Source organism: Rhinolophus sinicus, chromosome 14, assembly GCF_057876585.1.
Source record: "Rhinolophus sinicus isolate RSI-liver-muscle chromosome 14, RSI-T2T, whole genome shotgun sequence".
Classification (NCBI taxonomy): Eukaryota; Metazoa; Chordata; class Mammalia; order Chiroptera; family Rhinolophidae; genus Rhinolophus; species Rhinolophus sinicus.
In genome coordinates this window covers 175,687,803-175,715,096 of record NC_142514.1, presented here as the reverse complement: position 1 = coordinate 175,715,096, position 27,294 = coordinate 175,687,803, and the positions used below count along the sequence as shown (strand labels likewise).

The window sequence follows — 27,294 nt, the reverse complement described above, 5'->3', positions numbered from 1 at the left end:
TGACTATAATCATTAATAAGCATTTGCTAAGTAACAGCAATATGGGACATAATGCTCAGCTCTCATGGACAATTGTATTAAGAAATGCTTCCTGTCCTCAAAGGGTTTAAATTCCAAGAATACGTGGCTATCATTCTTGCTACTCAGACACTAAAATGTTAATAAACAGTTAATGACACTTCACTTTATTTTCCTGTTTGTTGTAGGCAGAGTTGCGAGCCTTGGAGGAAGGAGATGGTAGTGTGTCAGGGTCTAGTCCATGTTCTGATATCAGCCAGCCAGCATCACAAGATGGAATGCGTAAACTTATGTCTAAAAAAGGGAAATGGAAGATGTTTGTTCGAGCTACCAGTCCAGAATCTACCAGCCGAAGTTCTAGCAAAACTGGACGGGAGACTCCAGAAAATGGAGAAACTGGTAATTCATGCTTCACATTAAACTTGAGAAGTGAAAGATGTACAGGGGAAATCCTTTTTTACCCCTCTTCTGCAAAAGGAAAGGGACAGCACTTTTATCCTTTTAGGGAAATGCTGGGAAGGAACTTCTTTCTACCTTTTCCTACTCCAACTCTTAGTGGAAGAGTAAGATTCTGAAAGGCTGGCATTCATTGGGTTGTGCATTCACCACTGATTGAGGGTTATTTCTCCCTCAAAAACAAACAAGATTGACTCCCCCCCCTTTTTTCATCGCTTGCTACAATAATTGCCTTGATCGGTGTAAAGACCATGGGTTCTCCTTACTTAGCTCACTGTTTCCAGTTGGTAAGCAAGGCAGGCAAGCCCAGCCTCTTCACTGCTGTCTGTACAATTTGCCCAGCCTCTGGTTGGCTGTGTAGATAGCGTGGTCCTGTGATGAGGGCCCAAGTTACTTTTATTTGTGGTAACATAGAAGAGACCCTGCTGCATTTTCCCAATCTTACCAGAACTAACACTTGAAGCTCCATTTGGCCCTGATTCTGTAGTGGCAAGTTAGCAATAAGATTTGAACACCAAACCTTAATTGAGTATACCTAGCAGAAGATACCTTATAGGTTATAGTTAAACAACAAATAAACAAAAACACAGGAAATGCGAATATCTTTGTTTGAATCTTCTGTTGTTGAATCTATCAGCAATGTAGAAGACTATGAAGGAGAATTCTAGAGGTCCCACTTCATCTTTTCTTTATTCTCATTCCCTATCACTAAAGTCCATTTTCTCTATCCTTTATCTGCATATATCCTTTTAGAACTTTCCCTCTCTTTACATTTGTTTGTGTGTGTGTATGGGTACATGTATATGTGCATAATTTTATCATAGATGAAATTGTTGATGACATAATTTTTTTCGCTTAATATGGCTTGAAAATTATTTTTAACCACTGAGTGGTTTAAATGTCTTAAATGAACTCTTCCCCCATTCATGGACATATAAGTTCTGTCCGTGTTTCACTCTTAATAATACAGCATTTATATTATCCATAAACACCTGTAAACCATTCAAATGTCCATCAAAGGTAGATTGGATAAATTTTGGTGTATTCTTGCAATTAAATTCTGAACAGTGAGAAATGAATGATCCATAGTAATATGCATCAATATAGATTAATCTCAGAAACAATATAATGTTCAATTAAAGCCACAGAAGAATGCAGATGTTAATATTCTGTGTATATAAGTAAGAAAATGGCAAAAATATTGTGTTTAAAGATCTGTCTATGCATGATGAAACTAACGGTACTTATTACTGACACCACGCGGTAGAGGTTATGTCTGGTGTGGATGTGATGGCAGAGGTACAGGGAGCATCAGACGTGCTAGTAATAGTCTTCTGTTAAGCTGGTTTATGGTTACCTGAATACTTATTTCTTAAAATGATACACACACTTGTTATACTTCACAAACGTTTATTATACTTCATAATAAAAATAATGCTGTAATAAACATACTGGTACATATTTCTTTGTGCAGATTTTAGTATCATAGTATAGATTCCTGCTGGTATGTTGCTAGGTCAAGGGGTGTGTTCATTTTAATGTGATAAATTCTGCCTAATTGCCCTCCAAAATGATCAAGTCTTAGAGCTCTGCTGGTGCCTAAAATTGTTCAATTCTTTTACCTGCCACCAAATCTAAGGTATCTAATATGTGAACGAATTACAAACTAATAAGTAGGAGCGTAGAAAGATTTGGTTTCAGACCATTTGAAAATGCAGAAGAAATATTAATGATCAAATAAAAAGAGAATGAGCCCCTTATATGATAAGGTTAAGAACTAAATATAAAATTTTAGGCTAATAAAAGCTGTTGAAAGTGATATTAAAGTCATATTTCTTTAGATCAAGGATTAACCAGAATCAAGAAGAGGTACTTAAATTTGGTTATTTTTAAAAAAAATCTGTGATCCTCATGATAGAAAGATTTACATTGTTTATGGAGATCAGCATGGTAAGCAGGTGTTCCAAAGCAAGCATAACAAAGACTTCATGTCTTCTACTCCATTCAAGTTAGTGGTAAATCTGTTCTCTTCTGGAGATTCCCACTACCAACAGATACTACCGCGAAAAGTAGGTTGGTCCAGTTTAGAGTGTCTGCAGGTCTTAACTAGTTCAGGAAGGAAGTTAACAGGTAGTTAAAAATGCTGCTCTGATTTTAAAGCCTTTTTTCAACAGCCACTTGGTAAAGAACCCTTATAATATCCCAAGTTTGATATCCAGCTTTTGCAAGTAATTGAAGCCATGGTATTATAGAAAATAAGATTAGAAAAGATTGATAAAGAAGAAAGAAAAAGCAGACACTACAGAGTAATATGGTAAAACAAAGTAAATTTTATCCATAGACCCATTTTAAGAAAGGTGATTATAAAGAACAAAATTTTTTGGCTTTATAAAGACAGTAGGTTGCTAAGTCAATAGGGCTTGAACAAGTAAGAAACAGAGGCAATGGATAGAGAATTAATAACCTTTTTCAAAAAGATCTCTGCTACAGGGTTCAGACAATGTACATGGGGCTCTATCAGGATTGGTCTTTTTTATTTAATTTCACATACTTTCTTTTGCAGCAGTTGGTGCTGAAAATTCAGAAAAAATAGATGAGAATTCAGACAAAGAGATGGAAGTAGAGGAATCTCCAGAGAAGATGAAAGTACAAACAGCACCTAAAGTAGAAGAAGAACAGGATTTAAAAGTATGTACGCATATAACTTAATGCAGCTTGACAAATAAATATTTTTAAATTTGCTAATCATTAAACTACTTTCTAGTAGCAAGTAATAAAAGTAATCTTTACTATCTTCAAATATAAATCATCTACTTGGTTAGGTGAAAAGGTCCTATATAAGGCAGAAATAAGGAATTATAAGACTGATTTGATGTAGAGAAACTATCTAAAAATAAAGTCTGAATGTTTTAATTACTTAAGTAAGGCCTCCATTGGAAAGCAACAGCTTATCAAATATTGGCTTTTCTGGTTTAGAAGTACTAAAGAAACTACACCAAAATTTAATTCCTACATGAACTACGTGTCCTTATATAAAGTCAAATTTGGTTCCAATTTCGTTTCTATTTCTAACATCATGAGGAGAATTGGACCATAAGTTACGTAGCTATTTAAGGGTGGTCTGTTGGAAAGACCACTTGGCATATTCTTTTGACTTGAAAGAGTTTATCCAGTCATTGGATACTGTACCACTATGTAGAAGGGACTGGGAGAATTCATTTTGTTTAGAGTATGGCTTGTATAAGCAGTTATAATGGATAAATGATAGTTTGACCAGTATTAGGAGTTATATGAGGTATGATCTAACAATACGGTGAATGTTTAAATTAAAAAAAAATTACTACGGGTTGCCAGTTAGCTCGATTGGTTAGAGCGCGGACTCTTAACAAGGTTGCCGTTTCAATCCCCACATGGGTCACTGTGAGCTTCGCCCTCCTCAGCTAGATTGGAACAACTGCTTGAGTTGGAGCTGATGGGTCCTGGAAAAACACATAAAATAAATTTTTAAAAAAATGATTACAGTAAAAGACACATTGCCATTGATCCCCCTCAAAATAACTCCCTCTCGTTTCACATACACTTATCCCATCATTCTCGCCACTTTCTGAAGAGTTCTGGAAGTCCTCTTTTGTGATTGTCTTTAGTTTGCATTGTCATGGCTGCCTTGAAATCCTGAATTATTTTGACTTTGGGGAAGAGCGAGAAGTCGCCTGGTGCCAGATCCAGTGAATAAGGTGGATGAGGATACACCGTAATGTTTTTACTTGATAGAAATTGCCATAGTTGTATACGATAAGCGATGTGGGACACGGAGCATTGTCATAGAGGATAACTTTAAAACACACCTCTCAACTGTAGCTCACACCCGACTGACTGCCCTGAACAAGTTGAAACTAGTCACACATGTACTAGGTTCGATGTGCCGCTTTCCGTATTGAAGATCCCTGCCTTTCTGTTGGATGGCACTTGGCAGCAGCATTCACCGTAGTTTTTGATCACAATGGAAAGGCTCCGTGTCATACATTGCTTCTGGTACGGCAATTTCTGTCAAAAACATAACTGTGCGTCCTCAGCCACCTTATTCACCAGATCTGGAATCGTGGAACTTCTGACTCTTCCCCCAAAGTCAAAATGACCATTAAAGGTAAATGTTTTGAATCAATGTAGGACATCGAGGCAGCCACAACAACTCAACTAAAGACACTCAGGAAAGAGGGCTTCCAGAACTGCTTCAGAAAGTGGCAAGAACGATGGGATAAGTGGATTCGAAGGGAAGGGGAGTGTTTTGAGGGGAATTAATGGCAGTGTGTCTTTTATTGTAATAATTTTTTTTTAATTTAAACATTCACAAGATTTTTTATCAGGCGTCGTATCCTTTAGGATCTGTTTTCAACTATTGAAATCCCTCTTACGTTAGAGTAATTATGCATTTAATTTCTCTAGACCTTGTGTCATGTCACTTCGTTATATGAATTATTTTACTGTAGGTTAGAATTTTATCTTCTACAAAGCTATTTGGATGCAGCTATTTGAGAAAGGCTGTATAATTTATAGGCAGACCCATTTTTCTAGTTATCTATAAACAATAAATGAAAGATTTTACATAATACAGAAAATATTGCTGATTCCATTTTTAACTTTTTTTCTTTCCTGCATTTCAGTTTCAGATTGGAGAACTGGCAAATACCCTGATGAGTAAATTGGAATTTTTAGGCATTAATAGACAGTCCATCTCCAACTTTCATGTGCTACTCTTACAGACTGAGGTAATTTAGCCATTTTTGGTATAAACAGTGTTTGAATGAAATGCTGTGTGTATGAGGAATCTGTCTTGTTTATGTTTTAATCCTAAATTTAAATGTTTAACCTTGAAGCATATTTGAAGTACCACCCCAGGAAATAAAACTATGTATTAGCCAAAAGAAAATATTATTATGAAGATAAATACTGAGAGTTTGTGTATAATGATGATACTTACCACCTTCAATAGGCATATATACCTTACTAAATTCATTGTGGTAAAATTGGTTAATAAATAGCCTTATATAAATTCCAGGTGTACAACTTGGTAGGCACATATTTTAATATAGGTTGTTTTCTAATAAATTAAAATTCTGTTCGTAAATTAGATGAGGCCATAAAATGTTGAAAGCACTTTATAGGTATTAAAGCTTTAGAAATCTACTTAAAAAGTTCTGAGTCGTGTTTGTAAGCATAGTATAGCATACTGGACAAAATGGCAGGGTAGAATTAGGTGAGAAACTCCTGTAGAAAGCTGATTGATTCCCCTAAGAACTGAGCCTTTAATTTTGAACTATCTACCCAAATTGAAGGTAAAATTATTGGGGAACCAATCTTAATGTAGTCTAAAGGGAAAAACAAACCTGCTACTCCTTTTTACAGGTACTGGAGAGTTGGCAATGTAAAAATGTACTGGGGTCCAGTCTCATTTTTTAGAACTCTGCAGAGCAAGCAAGATTTGTTATGAAATTAAGGTGGGATTTCTCTTCCTCATTGCTCTGCTCCTGCCAGAGTATAGCAATACAGTCATGAACCAGAAGACGCATGCTCCTCTTTCCTCTGCCTCCTGACATAATAAAAAGTCTTTAATGCTTACTGGTGTTTGTTGATCCTAGACTCGGATTGCAGACTGGAGGGAAGGGGCTCTTAATGGAAACTACCTTAAACGAAAACTTCAGGATGCAGCAGAACAACTAAAACAGTATGAAATAAACGCCACTCCTAAAGGCTGGTCCTGCCACTGGGACAGGTACGCACTCTTCTCCCCTTTTCACCTTTCACCTTTGACATCTCAAACATGATTTGTGATCACCATCACCTGACAACATGACAGCCTGTCTGGAGACTGAGAGCAGCTGCAGTTAGCGGTGCCAGGCAGGCAAAGCACCGCAAGCGCTTACAGAGTCTGGGCCAGCCACGCGTTGGAGAAACAAAAAACAGTGTTTAAAGTGTTCCATGTAACGGATTTTTTCCCAAGATTGGACAAAGCTGGTTTTTACTCTCCAGAGTGTTGTTGCACGGAGTAGGGCGGGCTTGGGGGTTAAGCGCATGCGAGAGCTCTGTGCGCTTTACAGGACCTCTGGAAGCAACTACTCCTGATTAACCTCGGTGAAGTTAAGGAAAGCTTCGTGGCTGAAGATGTGAATGAAGAACAAGATTACTATCTTCTGCCAGCAGGTCAGATGAAAATATTTCTTTTTATATTTGGTTTTTCTTGATTTTTTTTTCGTTATTTGAAATCTTTGCTCTTTTATTTTTCAGCTCCCAGATCCTCTCCCTCTCTTTAGCTTTCACTGTGTTTGATACCAAGAGTATGAAATGTGAATTCCACCGTCCAAGAGGGGAAGAGTCACCTTTCGCAAACTTCGTTGTTCTCTTCTTTGGAAGGGAAATTAGTGTTCTAGGAAATGGAGTCCCTCCATTCATGAAACTTTAAACCCTGTTAAGCATTGGCCAAAAAAAAAAAAAGGAAAGAAAAGATATGAGAGGTGTTTTCTAAGTCATCTGTTGGAGTGAGAGGGCTCAGGGCTGTATTCACAGAGCTGCTGGCAGTGCAAATAGCTTTGAATTGTCCTTGGTTCTCCATCCTCAAGTGTCAAAGCTCTTTGTTGCCTTTGTGAATAGCAGTCCATTAAAGGAGAGGTTCGTCCCTGTGAGAGCAGACTGCTGTCCTGGGACAGGACCAAATGGAAGTGTCTTTGTAGGAGAATGGGTCTTAAAACATGTGTTTTCTTTCTTGTAATTTAGGGATCATAGACGATATTTCTATGTAAACGAACAGTCGGGCGAATCTCAGTGGGAGTTCCCAGATGGTGAAGAGGAGGAGGAAGAAAGCCAAGCACAAGAAAGTAGAGACGAGACTCTTCCTAAACAGACCTTGAAAGACAAAACTGGCACTGATTCAAATTCTACAGAATCCTCTGAGAATTCTACAGGTGGGACAATTTACCCTGTACTAATTGCAGACAAATGATTTTAGAGAAAAAAAGACTTCTATAAATTAATATAAAAGAAGAAATAATTTAAATCATAACCTAAATTTCTAGTTAAAAAATAGTGGCTTGACCTAAAAAAAGAATACAGGCATTAAACTGGAGAAAACTAAGGCAGTGACTAGTTGGAAATCAGCTATTGATATCAGACTGCTAAAAATGAAATGATGAGCCAATATATTTTGATTTTTAAAAGATTGTCCTGTCATGCCACAGACAAACCTGTGAATTTCCAGTAACAGGAATGCTAATTAGTGCCAAGGAGCTAGATAATTGAATTGTGATTATCTATGTGGAGTGATAATGTGACATTTGTTCCGCCTTTCTGTAGAAGTCTTAGTGTATTGATACTGCAACCTCATTTTTCAACTCCACCTATAAGAAGTCATATAAAATGTATGGTTACTACAAATCAAAATACTGTGAAACTAGGACCATATTTGTTTCAGAGCAGTGAAATAGTAGATCCTTGCAAATAGCCAACAATATTCTTGTATAAAATTATCAAAATAGCTCAACTCATTTAAAGTACTCTTAGAGAGATCTTCAGTTTAGTTGCATACAGTAAGTCCTCACTTAACATCTTTGATAGGTTCTGTGATTTTAAGCAAAACAATATATAATGAAACCAATTTTACCATAGGCTAATTGATTTAAACAAAAATTAAGTTCTTACGGCATCTCATTAATATTGCAACAACATTTGAGGACCTGGTATACATTTTTAAAAAAAGAGCTTTCATAGCTCCTTAGTTACTCTGAGAATCTGATAGCTCTTCTAAGAGCCATGGCTTCATTTCCATAATAGGGAAAAAGATACATTTCTTTTCCAAGTCCATCTTGGAATGACAAAAATAAGTGAGTAATGAAGCATAGTCAAGACTATGATTAGCAATGTTTTTTGATCTAAAACACTGGAAGCTATTTGTTAAAATAATGGCATGTGAAGGCAAGAGTCTACGGAGTGGTTTCTAAAGTAATAATAAACCTTTGAAGATAAAAACCACATGGAATTTGTGGTGAGATAAGGAGTAAAGAGCTGAATTCTTTTGTCCTCTGTTTTATCAAAAATGATGCTGTGTACTCTACTGGCTCCCTGATCCCAGTAGAAAAGATCTGATAAAGTACCAAATGAAACTTATCATGACTTTAACTTCTTAAATAACCTAGGAGTCATTACCAGATAGATCACTCTAAATAAAAAGCCACATATGACTGCAGTGATAATTTTAGAACATAGCAAAAGGCTGGTTTTATTCTACTTCATATTTCAGAAATATATTTTCTCAACTTACAGGGTATTTACCATTTTCACAAAGGTAATTTTCTTTTGATAACTTTCCCCATTCTTTCGGTAGCAATGATAGATGTGTCTTAATAAGTTGGTTTTATTGTTTGCTGTTTAGCAGTCAGTGAACTGAAAAGGCTTGATGGTGGTTCTGGGTAGGTGACTCCACTCTTGGCCACTGTCTAATGTCCCTTTTCTGTATGTTCCAAAGCTGAACATTCTAGAATTACCAACTAAGTGTTCTGTGATCACCTTCGAGTTCAGTATTATTTTCTCCCTTTGTTAATGACTCACAGTTGGTACTGCCTGGTAAAGGGAAGGCCTTTGAGACATGTTCCTGTCTGATGAAAACAAAACTAGTTATGCTGTAGGGAAAAGCCACTGATAAACCAGTAAATATTCTTCAGTCTCTTTATTGAGAGCCACTAAGACCACATGGTAAACTTTGTCTAAATAAAATCCAAATTTGTACTTAGGTCTTTGGGATTTAAGAGCAATACCAATCACTATTTTAAGTCTATAAAGAAAGTGTATATAATATGTACTCTGTCAGCCTAGCAATGATTAAACCTTACCTTTTAAGAAGAAAAACTATTACACTTTGAGGAGCAAGAAAGTTTCAGAGTTCTGTTCATTTTTAATCCTTGTTCATTTTTCAGTGTTTGAATTCAACATATTTCTAAAGATGAGCTATATTTCAAGATAAACCCAGTATGTCTGTCTTACTGGGCTTGTGTCACTTAGGTTAAATTTAGCTGCTTTTCAAAAAAAAGTCTATACAACCTATTATTTATGTAATAATTTCTTGCTTTAAATTGCTAAACTGGCCTCGGCCAAAATACTAAGCAAAATTTTCTTTTGGGGGGGAATACAGGAAAACAATGAAGCTTGCCTATAAACAGATATAAAGAAGCATGGAAAAGATATGCTTTTGAAGAATTCAAAATTTGTATCCCCACACTATTCTGTCTTTAAGCTTGTAGTTTTAAAATCTATGAGAACATAATGAAAGCTGTGCATACCATTTTAATCTCACCTTGGATTTCAGACTAAATGTTCTCTTAAATAGAGAAATACACCAACTGGGTTAAATTTTGAAATGAATAAAAGCATCATGTGATATGAAATCCATGGATATTCATACTAGGATTTCTTGAAGTTCTTTGTATTTAAGCTTAAGGAAATAATTATGAGTATTAAGACACAGCTTTTATGTTTTGTGTAAATGTAGTTTGGGATTCAAATATTAACTCTAAAAGTGCTCCTTGTTTGCTGCTAAATTTACCTAGTCTAGTTTATCTCATTTACCCAAAGTTGAATTCTGAGTAGGTTTGCTAGAGGTTGTAAACCATATTATTAATATTGAACCTACTGTGGGTTTTTTTTTGAGTACCTCTGCATAGCAGCCTGTCACCGTCATAATTGTATCGGTGTTGCATTGTGCTTCTAGATGAGGAATCTACCGATATATAAAGTCTGACATTTTAATTTACCTACAATATGTTATAGTTGGTTTAGTGTAATTAAGTTTAATAAGGTACTGATCTTCAGTGTTTATTACTTAGTTCTGATGTAATTTTGATATACTATTATGTAATGTAATAGACTGGCCATACCCAGAGTTTGTCTAAAAGTTAATGTATAAATTCATATTAGATACGACCAAAGACAGAAGTTTAATGACACGTTTTAAATCTTTAGCTAGAAAACTGCATTCCTGTTTTCTGGTGAATTTTTTCAATGTTCTTTTCCTTGCTAGTAAACAACTTAAAATAATTACAGTAACCATGTAAATCATGTTCTTAAAATCTTTTACGTAATGTATCATTTATCTGTTCCATGAAAAGTAAAGCTGTTCTGAAAGTCAAATGGTTCATGGTCACTTCTGTGTTACCTTGTTGAGTGCCAGTGTGCCGTGTTTTGAGCAAAGTAAGGTAAAAGGCCTTGTCCTTGTGCCAGGGCCTGTTACAATACAGCCCTTACAGAATCCACTGCTTTTGACCATGAAATTGAACAGGTGGCTGCATCTGGATCTCTACTCCATGAGAAGTGAGATTTATTTGACTGAGATTTCTAAAGCTCTTGGACTCCTGATAGTTCACGAGGACGTCTTGATAAAATAGCGCTAGACTAGGAGTCATACATGGGCACTAAGAGCTGTATGATCTTGGGCAACTTATTTCCTTCCTGGGTTTCATTACCTTTAAAACAAGAGGGTTGAATAGATGATTTCTCATGTCTCTTCTACTCCTAAATTCTGTGGTTTTTAGGGAGAAAATCCCCTTCAGCATTCCTGGGATATATATCTAATAGTCCCATATATTGTGAAACTTCCCTATTGACGATAAAGAGGGATGGGGAAGGCTACAAGTAAGTATATCCTATTTTCTCTAATTCTTAAAGCTTTTCCCAGCAGAGAAAGGACAGTAATTAACTGGCTTTTGCAAAATTAGAGGAAAACTGATCCTGCAGCTTTTTAGCTGTAATTTCTTAACTCAGATTTCAACAGCAGTTTCAAATCCTCTGCATCTTCAAACACCTCTTTTGTGTGTGACTTAGTTATCATTTACCCTGAAGATTTGTCTCCTCAATTTCCCTTTTCTCATTACAGAAATTAAAAATTACCCTCCCTGATTTGTGTTGCTGTGGTTTAGCAAATGAATGTAATGGAATGATAAGATTGACAATGGCACCTGCAAATGGATTTTTAAAACTTAGTAACCCAAATTAATTAAAACAGAACTTGTGTGTTTTGAATGGGTACTTCTCTGGGTTATAAATTACTTATCTAGCTCACTGAAAAATCAAATACAATCAGTATTGCAAATGCACATCTTTCACTCCCCTTATCACTTCTGAGAGTAAAAAGACCCCAGAGGGTTGCCTTCTACTTGCATATGTTGAAACTGAATGTAGATTCAGATAACTGAATTTCTCATGGGTTTGAAGTGATGTGCTTCATTTACTTATCCGTAAATCTGGACCCAAAGAACAAGACTAGTTATTTTGTTTTGTTTTTAGATTTTATTTTATTTTTTTAATTACAGTTGACATACAATATTATTTTATATTAGTTACAGCTGTACAGCATAGTGGTTAGGCATCTATATAATTTAGGCAGTGATCCCCCAATTAGTCTAGTACCCACCTGGCACTATACATATTGGTTGTTACCATATTATTGACTATATTCCCCATACCCAACTTGACATCCCCATGACTATCTTGCAACTACCAATTTGTGCCTCCTTTTTTTTTTTTTAATTAAAGTTTATTGGGGTGACAATTGTTAGTAAAGTTACATAGATTTCAGGAGTACAATTCTGTATTACGTCATCTATAAATCCCATTGTGTGTTCACCATCCAGAGTCAGTTCTTCCATCACCATATATTTGAAAGACTAGTTTTTTATAACTGGTGTGAGTGCTAACTATGAGGTTCATAAGTTTATCTTTCCACAGAAATCGTTTTTGAACTGTGTTGTTTAATACTTCAGTGACATTAATGTAGAATAGATCTGTGGGTCAGCTTTTATCTCACCAGTCAATTGAACATTTCTGTAGATATAAGCCATGGAGTTTTTATCTTGCTTTTTCCCTGACTACTGTTTGTTTTCATAGGTTCTCTTTGTAAAGAGTCCTTTTCTGGCCAAGTTTCTTCTTCATCACTCATGCCACTTACTCCATTCTGGACCCTCCTTCAGTCAAATGTGCCTGTGCTTCAACCTCCATTACCTTTGGAAATGCCACCGCCCCCACCTCCACCCCCAGAATCTCCTCCTCCCCCTCCTCCTCCCCCTCCTCCTGTAGAAGATGGTGAGATCCAGGAGGTAGAGATGGAGGATGAGGGAAGTGAGGAGCCTCCTGCCCCAGGAACAGAGGAGGATACTCCGTTGAAACCTTCTGTACCAACCACAGTTGTAACTAGCCAGGTGAGAAATGACATTTGGCATTATGAAGAGTTTAGGGGGACTGGGACATGATTGACATCGTGTTTTAGTTTAGAAGAGGATGTTTAACCAGGACCTTTAGCCACTGACTAGAATCTTTGTGTTTCAGAGTTCAGTTGATTCTACCATCTCTAGTTCTCCCACTAAAGCGATAAAGAGAAAAGCTACAGAAATTAGTACTGCGGTAGTTCAGAGATCAGCTACCATTGGTAGTTCTCCGGTCCTCTACAGCCAGTCATCTATAGCTGCAGGTAAGCCCTATGATGAAAATGTGTCTTCCGCAATATATTATCTTTGTTTTCAGAATTAGATACCATAAATTAATGTCAAAGGCTTTTCATTGCAAAACTATTTATATGCATTTCTTGTCACTTACTAAGCAGTTCAGTGACTTTTAACAGTTTGGCACATGTCCTTCTAGATTTACATAACATCAGTGATTTTGATGTTTAAGTACCTTAATGCTGAAGTATTCAGAAATTAATATTTTGATACCAGGAAAAGTCGCTGTTTTTCCAGGAAAGGTTTATTGGAATTTTGTAGATGATCTAGAAATACTTCATTCAGTTCCCTTTTCCTTGTTTATGGCTTTGCATTAAAGTTTCTTCTTATGTTTTCTGTATTAGGTCACCAGACAACAGGGACTGGTCAGCAGTCTGCAGGGATTGGACACCAGGCACTATCAGTTAGCCATCCAGCAACAGGAATGGGTCATCAGGCCAGAGCAATGAGCCTGCAGTCCAATTACCTAGGCCTGGCATCAGCTTCTGCGATTATGAGCTATGCTGAGTGTTCTGTTCCAATGTCAGTGACTGCTCCCACGTTGCAGCCAGTCCCAGCCCGAGGTGCTGTTCCCGCCGCCACTGCCATTATAGAACCGCCACCACCGCCGCCTCCTTCCCCTCCTCCGCCTCCTCCGCCAGCTCCCAAAGTGCCACCCTCTGAGAAGACGAAAAAGGGGAAGAAAGACAAGGTATAGTGAAGCTCTCTTTAAATTTATATTTTAAAGAAATCTTATTGAGGTGATATTCATATAAAGTTAACTGTTTTACAGTACACAATTTAATAGCATTTAGTATATGCACCATGTGCAACCACCACCTCTTATTACAAAACATTTCATCACCTCAAGAGAAAACCATGTACCAATTAAGTAGTCACTCCGTAGCATCCCCTTAACTCCAGCCTCTGGGAACCACCAGTTTTCTTTTGGTCTCTGTGGATTTACCTGTTATTTGCAGTTGTGCAGAGATGAACTTTTATGTCTGGCTTCCTTTAGCACAGTGTTTTCTAAGTTCATCCATGTTGTAGCATGAATTAGTATTTCATTCCTTTTTATAGATGAATAATAGTCCACTGTGTGTGTATACCACAATTTATCCTTTCATCCATTGGTGGACATTGGGATTGTTTACACCTTTTTGTAGTACGAGTATGAACATGCATACAAGTACATGAATATTGAGTACTTGTTTTCACTTCTTTTGGGTATAGAGGAGTGGGACTACCGGTTCATACTGTAATTCTGTGTTTAACTTTGAGGAGCTGCCAAAGTTTTTCCTCAGCAGCTAAACCATTTTACAGTACCATCAGCATGTACAAGGGTTCCAGTATCTCCAAATGTTTACAAGTACTTATTGTCCATTTTTTAAAAAAAATTATACCAATTCTAGTGGCTATGAAGTGGTATCTTACTGTGGTTTTGATTTCTATTTCTCTAGTGAGTAATTATGTTGTGCATCTTTTCATTTGCTTGTTAGCCACTTGTATATCTTTGGAGAAATGTCTGTTTAAGTCCTCTATCCATTTTTTAATTGGGTTGTTTGTCCTTTGTTGTTGAATTGTAAGACTTCCATATAAATTATAGGTACAAGTCCCTTAAAAGATACATTATTTGCAAATATTTTGCCTTTTCATTCTCATAGTGACTTTTGGTACACAAAAGGTTTTAATTTTGGTAAAATCTGATTTTTTTTCATTTCTGTTTGTACTTTTTGTGACATATCTAAGAATTCATTGCCAAATCCAAGGTCATGAAAATTTACCCGTTATCTTCTGAGAGTTGTATAGTTTTAGCAGTTACATTTAGGTTGTTGATCAATTTTTAGTTAATTTTTGTCTGTGGTGTCAGGCAAAAGTTCATTTTCATTCTCTTGAATGTGGACATACTTTTGTCCCAACCATTTGTTGAAAAGACCATTCTTTCCCCATTGAATGGAAGACCATATCGAAAATTAATTTACCACAGATGTATGGGTTTATTTCTGGACTTTGAATTCTATTCCATTGCTCTATATGCCAGTACCACAATGTTTTGTTTACTGTAGCTTTGTAGTATGTTTTGAAATTGAGACATGAGAGTTCTCCAACTTTGTACTATTTTAATATTGCCTATTCAGGCCTCCTTCTAAGAATTTACAGGTTAGCTTTTCTATTTCTGCATAAAAGGCCAGTGGAATTTTACAAGGATTGCATTTCATTATCAATTGTTTGGGTCATATTGCCATCTTAACTCTTGCTGCATTAATTGATTTCAAGTTGTTGTTTTTTTCCAAAATGTGTCAGAAACCCACAGAAAAACAAAAAGTTGATGTTTTGACTATATTATGCATTTAATAATAATTTCAGCTGCTTTGTATATAAATGAATTATTTTTATGTATAAAAATTTAGGAGATATTCATTCGTATATATCCAACTGTCAAGGCAAAAGGGTTAATACTGATTGAATCTCTCAATCCTTGAACACAAGATTCCTTTTCATTTATTTAGGTCTTCAGTTTATTTCAGCAGTGTTTTACCGTTTTTCCCTGAAAATAAGACCTAACCAGAAAATAAGACCTAGCATGAATTTTCAGGATGACATCCCCTGAACATTAAGACCCGGTCTTATTTTCGGGGAAAAACGGTACAGTTTTCAGTGTACAAGTCTTTCACCTTGGCTACATTTATTCTCAGCAATTTTATTCTTTTGAATACTATTGTAAGAGGTATTGTTTTAATTTACTTGGATTTACCCTTTTATCATTATATAATGTTTTTCTTTATCTTTTATAACTATTTTTGACTTATAGTCTATTTTGTCTTACATTGTTATAGTTACCGCTGCTTTCTCGTGGTTACTGTTTGCATGTTCTGTCCTTGCACCTTACATCTGTGTGTGTTCTTAGGTATAGGGTGAAATGTCTTACAGACATCGTCAGTTGGGGTTTTGTTTGTTTGTTTTAATCGATTCTGCCAGTATATGTCTTCTGATTGGAGAGTTTAATCCATTTATATTAATAATTATTAATTTAATATAACTAATTACTGGTAGGTAAGGGCTTACTATAGCCATTTTATTTGTTTTGTGTATGTATTAGTTTTTTTTTCCCCTTGTTTCTTCCTTTACTACCTTCCTTTGTGTTTAGTTCATTTTATTTCAATGACATATTTTGATTCCCTTCTCTCTTGTATATATTCTGTATTTTCTTTGCTGTTACTATGGGAATATGCTTAAGTTAATAAGTCATTTAGCATTTCTTGTAGGGCAAGTCTAGTGACAATGAACTTCCTTAGCTTTTGTTTATCTCGAAGATCTTAATTTCTCCCTTATTTTTGAAGGACAGTTTTGCCTAGCATGGAACTCTTGTTGGTAATTTTTTCTTTGATCACTTCATCATCTTGTGCAAGGTTTCTGCTAGAAATTTTATTACAATCTTATTGAGGATCCTTTATACAGACAAGTCACTTGTGTTTTGCTGCTTTAAAGATTCCCTCTTTAGCTTTTGACTGTTTGGTTATGTGTCTCAGTGTGGTCTTTTTGGATTTATCTTGCTTGGAGTTCATTAGGCCTCTTTCTTAGATATGTATGCCCATGTCTTAAATTTGGGGAGTTTTGGGCCATTATTTGTTCAGATAAGCTCTCTGCCCCTTTCTCTCCTAGGACTCCCATAATACATATATTGGTATAATTAATGATATCCTGTAAGTTGTTAGACTCTGTTCACTTTGCTCTGTTTATCTTTTTGTTCCTCAGACTCAATTTCCAATGACCTGTCAATTTTGGTGATCCTTTTTCTGCCTGTTGGAGTCTGCTGTTGAACTAATGACTTTTTCAATTCAGCTGATGTAATTTTCAACTCTAGAATTTCTATTTGGTTCTTTTTTTATAATTATCTCTGTTGATATTTGTTCATATATCATTTTCCTGATTTCCTTTAGTCCTTTTCCAATGTTTTATTTAGCTCCTTGAGTACTTTTAAGACAGTTGCTTTAAAATCTGTCTAGTAACTGTGAAGCATGTGTTTCCTTATAGTTGGTTTCTGGAGATTTATTCCTTTGAATGGGCGTGATTCTTAATGTCTTTGTATACTTTGTGATCTTTTCTTGAAAATTGGGCATTCGACAAAACAACTACCTCTCCTAGTCTTTGTGCACTGGCTCTGTATGGTGGAAGACGACCTTCGTTAATGAGCCCAACATGAAGGCTGTACATCTTTCAGGCCTTTTCTGTGTTTGTGTTCCCTGGACTTCTACTTGTTCTTTTTTTCCCATTCCCCTGTATACGTTTAGTTTTAATTTCCATAAGCGTTTCATACCAGCCTCTTCTGGGACCCTTAGGTGTTTTATTGCATTCTCCTGCCCATAACCTCTTGCCCTCAGGTGTCCACATGACTCTGCAGTACCCTCTGGTTTTCAGATGCTATAGCACTACCACTTCCTTTCATGCCTTCCAAATATGCTGCCATTCCTGCTTGAGCTCCAGGTTAGGCAATACAGAAACCAGTCCCTCAAGCAGTGACAGATAGGCCAGAACATTTTATACATTCCACTCTTTTCCTTCCATCCTGAGGGAGGGAACGGAGAGTTGGACTGCTTTATCCCAACCACACTGAGGAAAGGGGTCATGTAAGTGCAAGCAAACAGGTCACAAAACTTGCAAACCGTTTGAGTGGCTTTTTCTCAATAAGGTTGCTGCGGAGCTTTGACTCTTCCAGAGTTCTCACAAAGCCATTTTAGTCGGTCTGTGTTGTTAATGTTTCTATGGGGGAACAAGAGTCTGGAGCTTCATAGTCAGCCGTCTTTTAAACGTCACACTCATGGACACCTTTGAATTCCCTAATTACCCAAAGAAACTTTATCCAAAGAAACTTTCTCAGCAGTTTTTCCTCCCAGTGTTGGTGCTCTGTTATCTGCCTCAACTGGGATCTTTTGCACCATGGGTCAGCAAGGCAGATTCATTTGCCTTAAAATGGTTCAAGGAACCTTCCCAAATGAATTTTGAGTTCACACCAGAAAGAGAAGATATTTCTGGGTTGAACCATTTGTCCAAGTTGGTACCATGGTTCCAAAGTATCTGTAAGTAAATATAAAAATCAACGGTGACAATTAAGACAGTGTCTTGAGTAGACTGTTGTCAAGCTACTTACCATAGCATATACATTTCTCCTGAGTCAACATACTGTTTTTTTTCTGTTTTTTTTCTTTTTTTTTAATTAAATTTATTGGGGTGACAATTGTTAGTAAAATTACATAGATTTCAGGTGTGCAATTCTGTATTACATCATCTATAAATCCCATTGTGTGTTCATCACCCAGAGTCAGTTCTTCCATCACCATATATTCGATCCCCCTTACCCTCACCTCCCCCCCCCACCCCCCTTACCCTCTGGCAACCACTAAACTATTGTCCGTGTCTATGAGTTTCTGTTTCTCATTTGTTTGTCTTGTTCTTTTGTTGTTTTTGGTTTATATACCACATATCAGTGAAATCACATGGTTCTCTGCTTTTTCTGTCTGACTTGTTTCGCTCAGCATTACTCTCTCAAGATCCATCCATGTTGTCACAAATGTTCCTATATCATCTTTTCTCACTGCCGAATAGTATTCCATTGTGTATATGTACCACAACTTCTTTATCCATTCATCTATCGAAGGACATTTTGGTTGTTTCCATGTCTTGGCCACCGTAAACAAAGCTGCAATGAACATTGGCGCACACGTGTCTTTATCTCTAAATGTTTTCAGATTTTTTGGGTAGATACCCAGGAGAGGGATTGCTGTGTCATACGGCAATTCTATTCGTAATTCTTTGAGGAACCTCCACACTGCCTTCCATAACGGCTGCACCAGTCTGCATTCCCACCAACAGTGTATGAGGGTTCCTTTTTCTCCACAGCCTCTCCAACATTTGTTACTATTTGTCTTGTTGATGATAGCCATTCTGACTGGGGTGAGGTGATATCTCATTGTGGTTTTGATTTGCATTTCTCTGATGATTAGTGATGTTGAGCATTTTTTCATATGTTTATTTGCCATTTGTATGTCCTCTTTGGAGAAATGTCTCTTCAAGTCCTCTGCCCATTTTTCAATTGGGTTGTTTGTTTTTTTGTTGTTGAGTTGCATGAGTTCCTTGTATATTCTGGATACTAGCCCCTTATCGGAGGCACTGTTTGCAAAAATCTTCTCCCATTCAGTTGGTGGCCTCTTTATTTTGTCAATGGTTTCTTTTGCTGTGCAGAAGCTTTTAAGTTTCATATAGTCCCATTCGTTTATTTTAGCTTTTACTTCCATTGCCTTTGGAGTCAAGTTCATAAAATGCTCTTTGAACCCAAGGTCCATAAGTTTAGTACCTATGTTTTCTTCTATGCAGTTTATTGTGTCAGGTCTTATGCTTAAGTCTTTGATCCATTTTGAATTAACTTTGGTACATGGTGACAAATAGCAGTCCAGTTTCATTCTTTTGCACGTGGCTATCCAATTCTCCCAGCACCATTTATTGAAGAGGCTGTCTTTGCTCCATTGTATGTTTTTAGCTTCTTTGTCAAAAATTATCTGTCCATATTTATGTGGTTTTATTTCTGGGTTCTCAATTCTATTCCATTGGTCTATGTGTCTGTTTTTCTGCCAATACCATGCTGTTTTGATTATTGTGGCCCTGTAGTACAGGCCAAAGTCAGGAAGTGTGATACCTCCATTATAGTTCTTTTTTCTTAAGATTGCTTTGGCTATTCGGGGTCTTTTGTGGTTCCAAACAAATCTGATGATTTTTTGTTCTATTTCTTTAAAATATACCATTGGGATTTTGATGGGGATTGCATTGAATCTGTATATTGCTTTGGGTAATATGGCCATTTTAACTATGTTGATTCTTCCAATCCATGAGCACGTAATGTCTTTCCATTTCTTTGTGTCTTCTTCAATTTCTTTCAAAAATGTCTTATAGTTTTCAGCATATAGGTCTTTCACATCCTTGGTTAAGTTTATTCCTAGGTATTTTATTCTTTTTGCTGCAATTGCAAAAGGAATTGTTTTTTGTATTTCTTTTTCTGAGATTTCATTGTTAGTATATAGGAAGGCAATGGACTTTTGTGCGTTGATTTTGTAGCCGGCAACTTTACTGTATTCGTTGATTGTTTCTAATAGCTTTTTTATCACCTCCATATCTTTATCTACTGGCCCCACTGCTGTTCATTCTTTACACAATTAAATGTTAGAATGACCAGTGCTCAGGAATCACTTCTTTTATGAAGCCTTGTCACTCTTCCTCCACTTTTCCAAGAGAGGTATTTCTCCTCTGTTCATTGAACAAGTAATATCTTGAGCCAGTCATGCTTGTATGGTCTTATAAATAATAGTTTTGAAAAATCCAGAATTTGAAGTTAATGTAACATTTTTACATACCTGACATCTGAAACCAAATGATGACCCTTCTCTTTATTATTAGCAAGCAATTTTTAAAGAATGTAAAATGTATACTTAATGCCTATAATGTTCAAGAATATTTGAGACCAATATATTTTTTCAGTCTTTGCTGAAGAGTTGTGTGTGTAGCTAATATAAAATCAACAAAAAAAAGTTCTAGCCATATAATCATCACTCCTCTGACTGCAGTGTTTTCCTATTAAAAATGTGCTCAGACAGCCAGTGCAACTCTGGAGCCATTGTTTCAAATGTGATAGACAACACATAACTTCTAAAACAAAATTTATTTTACCATGACAGATAGGAATAAAATATGCTGAAAATTCATGAAACCCTATAGAAGTCAAAATGAAACAACAGTGACTCTACTGAGATCTGTGGTTTTTAATCATGTGTGCACTTGACCATTATTAACCTATGTTACTTTTTACTCAGTTGCTTCCATGCTAACCCAGAACGGGCTGTGTGGGAGTTTGCTGGGAGGGTGTGTGTGCAATGGGTCAGGTTGTAGGTGAAAGGACAGAATGAAATGTGGGAAGGTATGTGGAGCTGAAGGTCTAAGTAAGCATGATAGATAGGCATTCATTTCCCCAGAAAGTTAAGAACTGTCAATGACAAGTCCAAAAATAGGGTATGGAGCAGAGAACCAAGTAATTAAAAAAAAAAGACTAAAAGTATTAAGCTTATTTTCTCAGATCTTTTGAGACTGAATCAAGAAGTTTGTCCCAAGTGCAGGCAGGAAAAAACATACCCATTTCTCATACAAGCACAGCATGTAGTCACACCTACCTCTTGAGTGCCTACTTGTTGTGCATATAGTGTAACCTGGTCAGGTTTTTAAGCACATAGCTCTGCTCCTCTTCAAACACACAGGGATACAATTTGCTTTTATCAGTGTCTAATGCAGTGGCTCTCTAATGTCACATAACTAATCACGTCAGCACGTATATTTTGAATACATACATTTGTCAGGCATTCTCCTTAGGAACATGGGATTTAGTAGTAAATCAGACAAATACAGTCTTGCCTTTTGTAGAGCTTCCCTCTGAACAGATGTGGCAGAACTGGGAACAGAGCTGGGGAGATAGATGAGCAAGTAATGTTAGGTGTTTAAAATGCAGTGGGGGAAAAACAAGGCAGTGTATGAGGACAGAAAGTGGTCTTTGGGAGGTGGTGCTATTTCAGATAGGATGGTCAGGGAAGGCCTCTCTGCTAGAGTGCCATTGATCAGAAGCCTGAAGGTGGTGTAGGCCAAGCCATGTTTATACGAGGTCTGACAATCAAGTTCGCGAACTCATCCTAGAAAAAGTACTCCATACCTCATTGCGGAATATTGCTGTGGTCACCGCTGTACTCCCCTAGGGAGCTATGCACCGACACCAGTGCCTAGTCCATCCTTCAAAGCATTCTGGAACTCGTTTTCTGGAATGGCCATCAGAGCTGTCGTCATATTACTGTTGATGTCCTGAATGTCATCAAAAGATCTTCCTTTCAATATTTCCTTTATCTTTGGGTAACGAAAGTAGTCATTGGGGCCAGATCAGGTGAGTAGGGAAGGTGTTCCAACACGATTATTTATTTACTGGCTAAAAACGCCCTCACAGACAGTGCCGTGTGAGCTGGTGCGTTGTGGTGAGCAAGAGCCATGAATTGGTGAAAAGTTCAGGTCATCTGGGGACAGCCGGTTGGCTCAGTTGGTTAGAGCACAGTGCTCATAACACCAATGTCACTGATTCGATTCCCACATGGGCCAGTGAGCTGTGCCCTCCATGACTAGAGTGACAACAACAGCTTGATTTGGAGCTGATGGGTCCTAGAAAAACACTGTTCCCTAATATTCCCCAATAAAAATTAAAAAAAAAAATGTTCAGGTCATCTAACTTTTTCATGCAGCCTTTTCAGCACCTCCAAATAATAGTAAACATGATTAACAGTTTGTCCAGTTGGGACAAATTCATAATGAATAATCCCTCTGACATCAAAAAAGATTAACAACATCTTTGCAACAACTTCACGAACTTAATTGTCCAACCTCGTAGTTCTACTTTTGGCAAGTTTCGCAAGTATTTTTTTACTACAGAAGTACATGTTTATTATAGACAGTTTAGAAAATAAAGGTAAGCCAAAAGAAGAAAAATAGAATTTATTATAAATCCTCTTAGAATCTCATCATTCATACTTTGATATATCTATCTCCTTGCTTTTTTTCGTATTTAATAGTTGCCATGACTTTGTTGCTCTTTCCAGAAGAGCTAGTCATTTGTTTCTCAGCTCTGTTTTTCACTTCATGTCAATACTACACCTATTTACAGTTTGTGAACTGGAACACTAGTTCTGAGGAGATAGGGGCAATAGTTTTGTATTCCACAGACTAGGGAGGCTAAAGGCAATTTTTCTAACCTTATTTCATAAAATAACCACATCTACAGAGTTCAGATTTTTAATCAAGTGTTTGGCAAGAATGCGGAGTGGTATTTATTTTGTGTTTCCGTTCTTTTGATTGTAAAGTTAGTTCACTTAATTCCTTAGCACTAGGGAAAGATCCTGGTGTCATGCGGAGGACTCATCATGTCCTTATTTTATGTAAATATTCCTTCTGACTGGTAACCTTTGTTACAGGCGAAGAAGAGTAAAACCAAAATGCCATCTCTGGTGAAAAAGTGGCAGAGTATCCAGCGTGAGTTAGATGAAGAGGAGAATTCCAGTTCCAGTGAAGAGGACCGGGAATCAACCACACAGAAGCGAATTGAAGAGTGGAAACAGCAGCAACTGGTCAGGTAAAAGAAAAGAGACGACAGATGGGGGTGGGCTGTGTTCAATTCATAGAAGTATTTATCTATAAAAATTATAGCTTATCCGTTTACAAAATCAGAACTATCAGAGTTGTAATACTTTCTCCCATGGTTGTTCATCTTAGACAAAGTGCTGTCTTAACACTTAGCATACCTGCAAAAATCGTCATCTCCATGTACCATCTAGATCCAATAGACCCTTTTATGTATTTTTAAAATTGACTTTACATAAATTTACAGAAGTACAAATAGGAGGGGAGAAAGTTTCATTAGAAATTTAAATAAGAATTTAAACATAGCTAACTCAAATTTTTAGTCTTTGTTTTCCTGGTTTTGAAAGTACATATGTGGAAATGAGCAACATTTCTTCTAATGCAACTAATTGCTCAGTTGTCATGCATAACTTGGAACATACTCACCTCATACATAGTGATGCCAGATTTCAAACCCACCTCTGATAGGTTCCAGCTTATTACTTCTGGCTCTTGCGCTTGTAACATCCATAAATGCAGTACTTATGAAAACATTTGGGAGAGGATAGCCATTTTTGCTTCGTAATTCAAAACGTTTTCATTTTTAGATGCATAAATGGTCATTTATATACACACATGACCAAAAATGGTCGTTCCAGTGATTTTTTCCCCCCTAAAACATCTATTTCTCTCCAGTTACTACACACCTGCTTTCATCATTTGTCCACTTCTGAACCCTATCAAATAAATTTTGTCATACATTATCATCAAACCTGAAATATTCCTGTCACATCTTTTTAGGAAAATGAGGTACTTCAGGTTCTTGTTACACAATACTGGGTGATGAAGTTGTTCTTTTATTAAATATATATATATATATATATATATTTTTTTTAAGATTTTATTGGGGGAAGGGGAACAGGACTTTATTGGGAACAGTGTGTACTTCCAGGACTTTTTTCCAAGTCAAGTTGTTGTCCTTTCAATCTTAGTTGTAGAGGTCGCAGGTCAGCTCCAGGTCCAGTTGCCATTGTTAGTTGCAGGGGCCACAGCCCACCATCCTTTACGGGAGTCGAACTGGCAACCTTGTGGTTGAGAGGACGCGCTCCAACCAACTGAGCCATCCAGGAGCTCAGCTGCAGCTTGGCTCAAGGTGCCGTGTTCAATCTTAGTTGCAGGGGGTGGAGCCCACCATCCCTTGCGGGAGTGAAGGAGTCGAACTGGCAACCTTGTGGCTAAGAGCCTGTGCTCCATCCAACTGAGCCATCTGGCACTGGCCCATGTGGGAATCAAACTGGCAGCCTTTGGCCTTAGGAGCACAGAGCTCCAACCGCCTGAGCTACCGTTGTTCTTTTTGAGTGAGAATACTATCTTCTTTCTTTGTCCTTAGACAATATTCACTCATCCATCTTAAATTTGAGAAAATTAATCTTGCATCATCCTTATACGTGATTCCATTATTTCTCAGTTTTTTATTACTTTAGTCTTTTTTAATATTGATGGGAATTTAATAATGATTAATTCTTACAGTGATAAAATTAATCGGAAACTATTTCAAGATGATAGGGGGAAATCACAAAGATCTTATAATTTATCTTAGATTATTTTAGATTTATGGAAGAGTCCAGTGCAGCCATTCTAGTAATTGCAAGATAGAATCTGTTTTAATCTATTTTTAAAATGATTGAATATGCCATGAGACAGCAAGTCTTACGAATAGAACTGGTTAAAAGAATCTTAAAAACGTTAGGTCCAAAGGTCCCTGATGGTATATTGAAGGTTAAATATATCTTCCTTAAAGAATCATAACTCCTAGGGGCCAAGAAAAACTTTTGCAAGAACATATTTTATTCCTTCAGTGTGGCCTTAATGATTACTGAAGATAATGTAAAAATAAATATGCACATGTATATAAAATTACATGTATCTAAAACTATATAAAGTGTGGTGTGTGTTGGGTTGATGCATCAGAAGAAATTTGATGAAGAATATGCTGGTACTTAACTGAGAAACCTGAAGCATTTTCATGAACCTAGATGTGATGTATCAGATTTTTTGTTTCAGTTAAAGTATTTATTTGCTAGGAAATGAACAGTTTTATTTTTTTTCTTTCCAGTGAAGTAATCTTTGTGTTGTTTTCACAGTGGCATGGCAGAAAGAAATGCTAATTTTGAAGCTCTTCCTGAGGATTGGCGAGCAAGACTGAAACGAAGGAAAATGGCTCCAAACACATAGTTTTTTAAAAAGGAAAAAAAAATTTTTTATTTTTATTATTGATTTTTGTGTCTGTGTATTCAGTTCAGAGTCTTAACCAGTTTTACTGTTGTCAATAAACTATAAATGTTATGAGGGAGACCATATAAATTTCCTGACGAGCATACACATAAAAAGTTTTCACATTTGTGAAACGTAATTTTTTCTGTTTTGCTGAAGGGTGAGGTGACTGAATACTTTGACCTGGCTGCCTTGATTTTTCCCACTGGCAAATTCAGCATGTCAGGTACATTAACCTCGTCAATGTGGCTCATGAGTATGACACCTCTGTAGAGGACTCACTGACAAAAAGTGAAGGGTCTTCCTGCATAATAGAGGCTCACTTAGTCCCTAGTGTGGCACGCTCTCCCTCTAACTTCTACTTCAGAACAAGTGCAATTAAGAAGGCAGCTCTGTGTTCTACCTTGCTTAAGTGGGATTATCAGAATCTCTGACCTCTTCCCCTAGACTGCCACCCCTGAAGCTGAGGTGTATCAAGTCCTTAACCTTGTGCTGACAGATGGCCACACTCTTTAGCGTGTTCTTTCTCACGGATTCTAGAACTGATAGCTCATTCATTTCATACACTCAGTGAAATATTTAAATTCCAATACAAGCAGCAGCAGGTGTTCATGTCTTTGATTTTGAGAATTTCCCCCTCAACATCTGTGGCAGTAAATATAACAAGAGCCACTGTATGTATTGATGTGTCTCCATTGTCTTACCTTATTCCGAAACTCAGCTCCCTTTTACGTGAACGTATTTTCCTTAAAATTCCAGTATTTAAAAAGCAGTTTACTGTTCTGTACTTTCTGTTGTATCACAATCAGGTAAAAGTCACTTTAAACTGAAGAAAAGGCAAATTGTTTTAAAGCTGTTTGTATTTCTCCAGTTTCTGACCTTGTAAATTTGTATATATGCATTAATAAAGCTTTTTTTATACTTCTGAATGGTTATCTTTTTGCTCTTCTAAACCTGTTACTCAGTGATTATGTAACCAAGACTTTGAAGTCAGTTCATTGTTTTTTCTAATCACGTAGGGTGTGGTATAAGTCATGTGCAAACATTAACAGCTCTGAGAAAAGGAAGAGCAAGCAGCAGACTCTTGTGTCTGGGGATGGTGGTGAGGGGCCTGGGGGGAGGGGAGGGTTAGAAAAATGCTTCTAGTCCTAGAAGGAACTGTGTGACTTAAATTTGGAGTTCATACTCTAATATTAGCTAATGTTGACCTACTGAAATCCTGTTAATAATGTGGTTAACATTTTGAAAAAGTGTATTTTTCCCCTCTGATTATAAAAGTAAAATATATATGGTTATAGTCATATAAAGTTAACCAAAGATGACAATAGTTTGAATTTTATTCCAGTATATTTATATGCATATAATTTAAAATTTTTGCCAAACCAGTGTGTTGGATTTTACTTACCATTATGCAAATATTGGGGTGACCATTTTGTATATACCTTGTTTCCCTGAAAATAAGACCAGGTCTTACATTAATTTTTGCTCCAAAAGACACATTAGGGCTTATCTTCAGGGGATGTCGTCCTGAAAAATCATGCTAGGGCTTATTTTCTGGTTAGGTCTCATTTTCAGGGAAACACAGTAGTTTTTATTGTAATTGCATAGAGCAAATATCTGGAAGTAAGAGGCCATCAATTAGCTGTAAAAGCAGAAGCTTTAACAGTATTCCAGACTTGTAGGAATTTCTACAGAGCACCACTGCCTTTGTCACTGTCCTACCAGATTGGAGCTTTTTTTCTTTTAATCTGATAGTTTAGTAGTCAAAATATGTGGTTTTAACATACTTTGTTTCTTGTATTTTTGCAATGTAGAAAGTCATTTTTCAGTTCTAGCTATACAAGGT

The 27,294-nt window shown here is 36.7% G+C and overlaps 1 protein-coding gene across 5 annotated transcripts in view; it reads left to right on the top strand.

The window, feature by feature from the left end:
- FNBP4 (formin binding protein 4) overlaps positions 1–26,377 on the top strand; it is a 36,371-nt gene extending 9,994 nt beyond the window's left edge. For 2 of the 5 annotated variants that reach the window (XM_019743645.3, XM_074336398.2), the window contains 10 exons: positions 207–417; positions 3,038–3,162; positions 5,136–5,240; positions 6,111–6,244; positions 7,243–7,430; positions 12,397–12,707; positions 12,835–12,976; positions 13,352–13,698; positions 23,030–23,187; positions 25,319–26,377. In XM_019743645.3, the coding sequence (XP_019599204.3) occupies positions 207–417; positions 3,038–3,162; positions 5,136–5,240; positions 6,111–6,244; positions 7,243–7,430; positions 12,397–12,707; positions 12,835–12,976; positions 13,352–13,698; positions 23,030–23,187; positions 25,319–25,409 (1,812 nt within the window). In that variant the 3' untranslated portion in view covers positions 25,410–26,377. Of the gene's footprint in view, positions 1–206; positions 418–3,037; positions 3,163–5,135; positions 5,241–6,110; positions 6,245–6,569; positions 6,974–7,242; positions 7,431–12,396; positions 12,708–12,834; positions 12,977–13,351; positions 13,699–23,029; positions 23,188–25,318 lie in introns of those variants that run through there. The other 3 variants (XM_019743646.3, XR_016018368.1, XM_088789589.1) reach the window with 3 other exon arrangements.
- Positions 26,378–27,294: the final 917 nt, after the last annotated feature.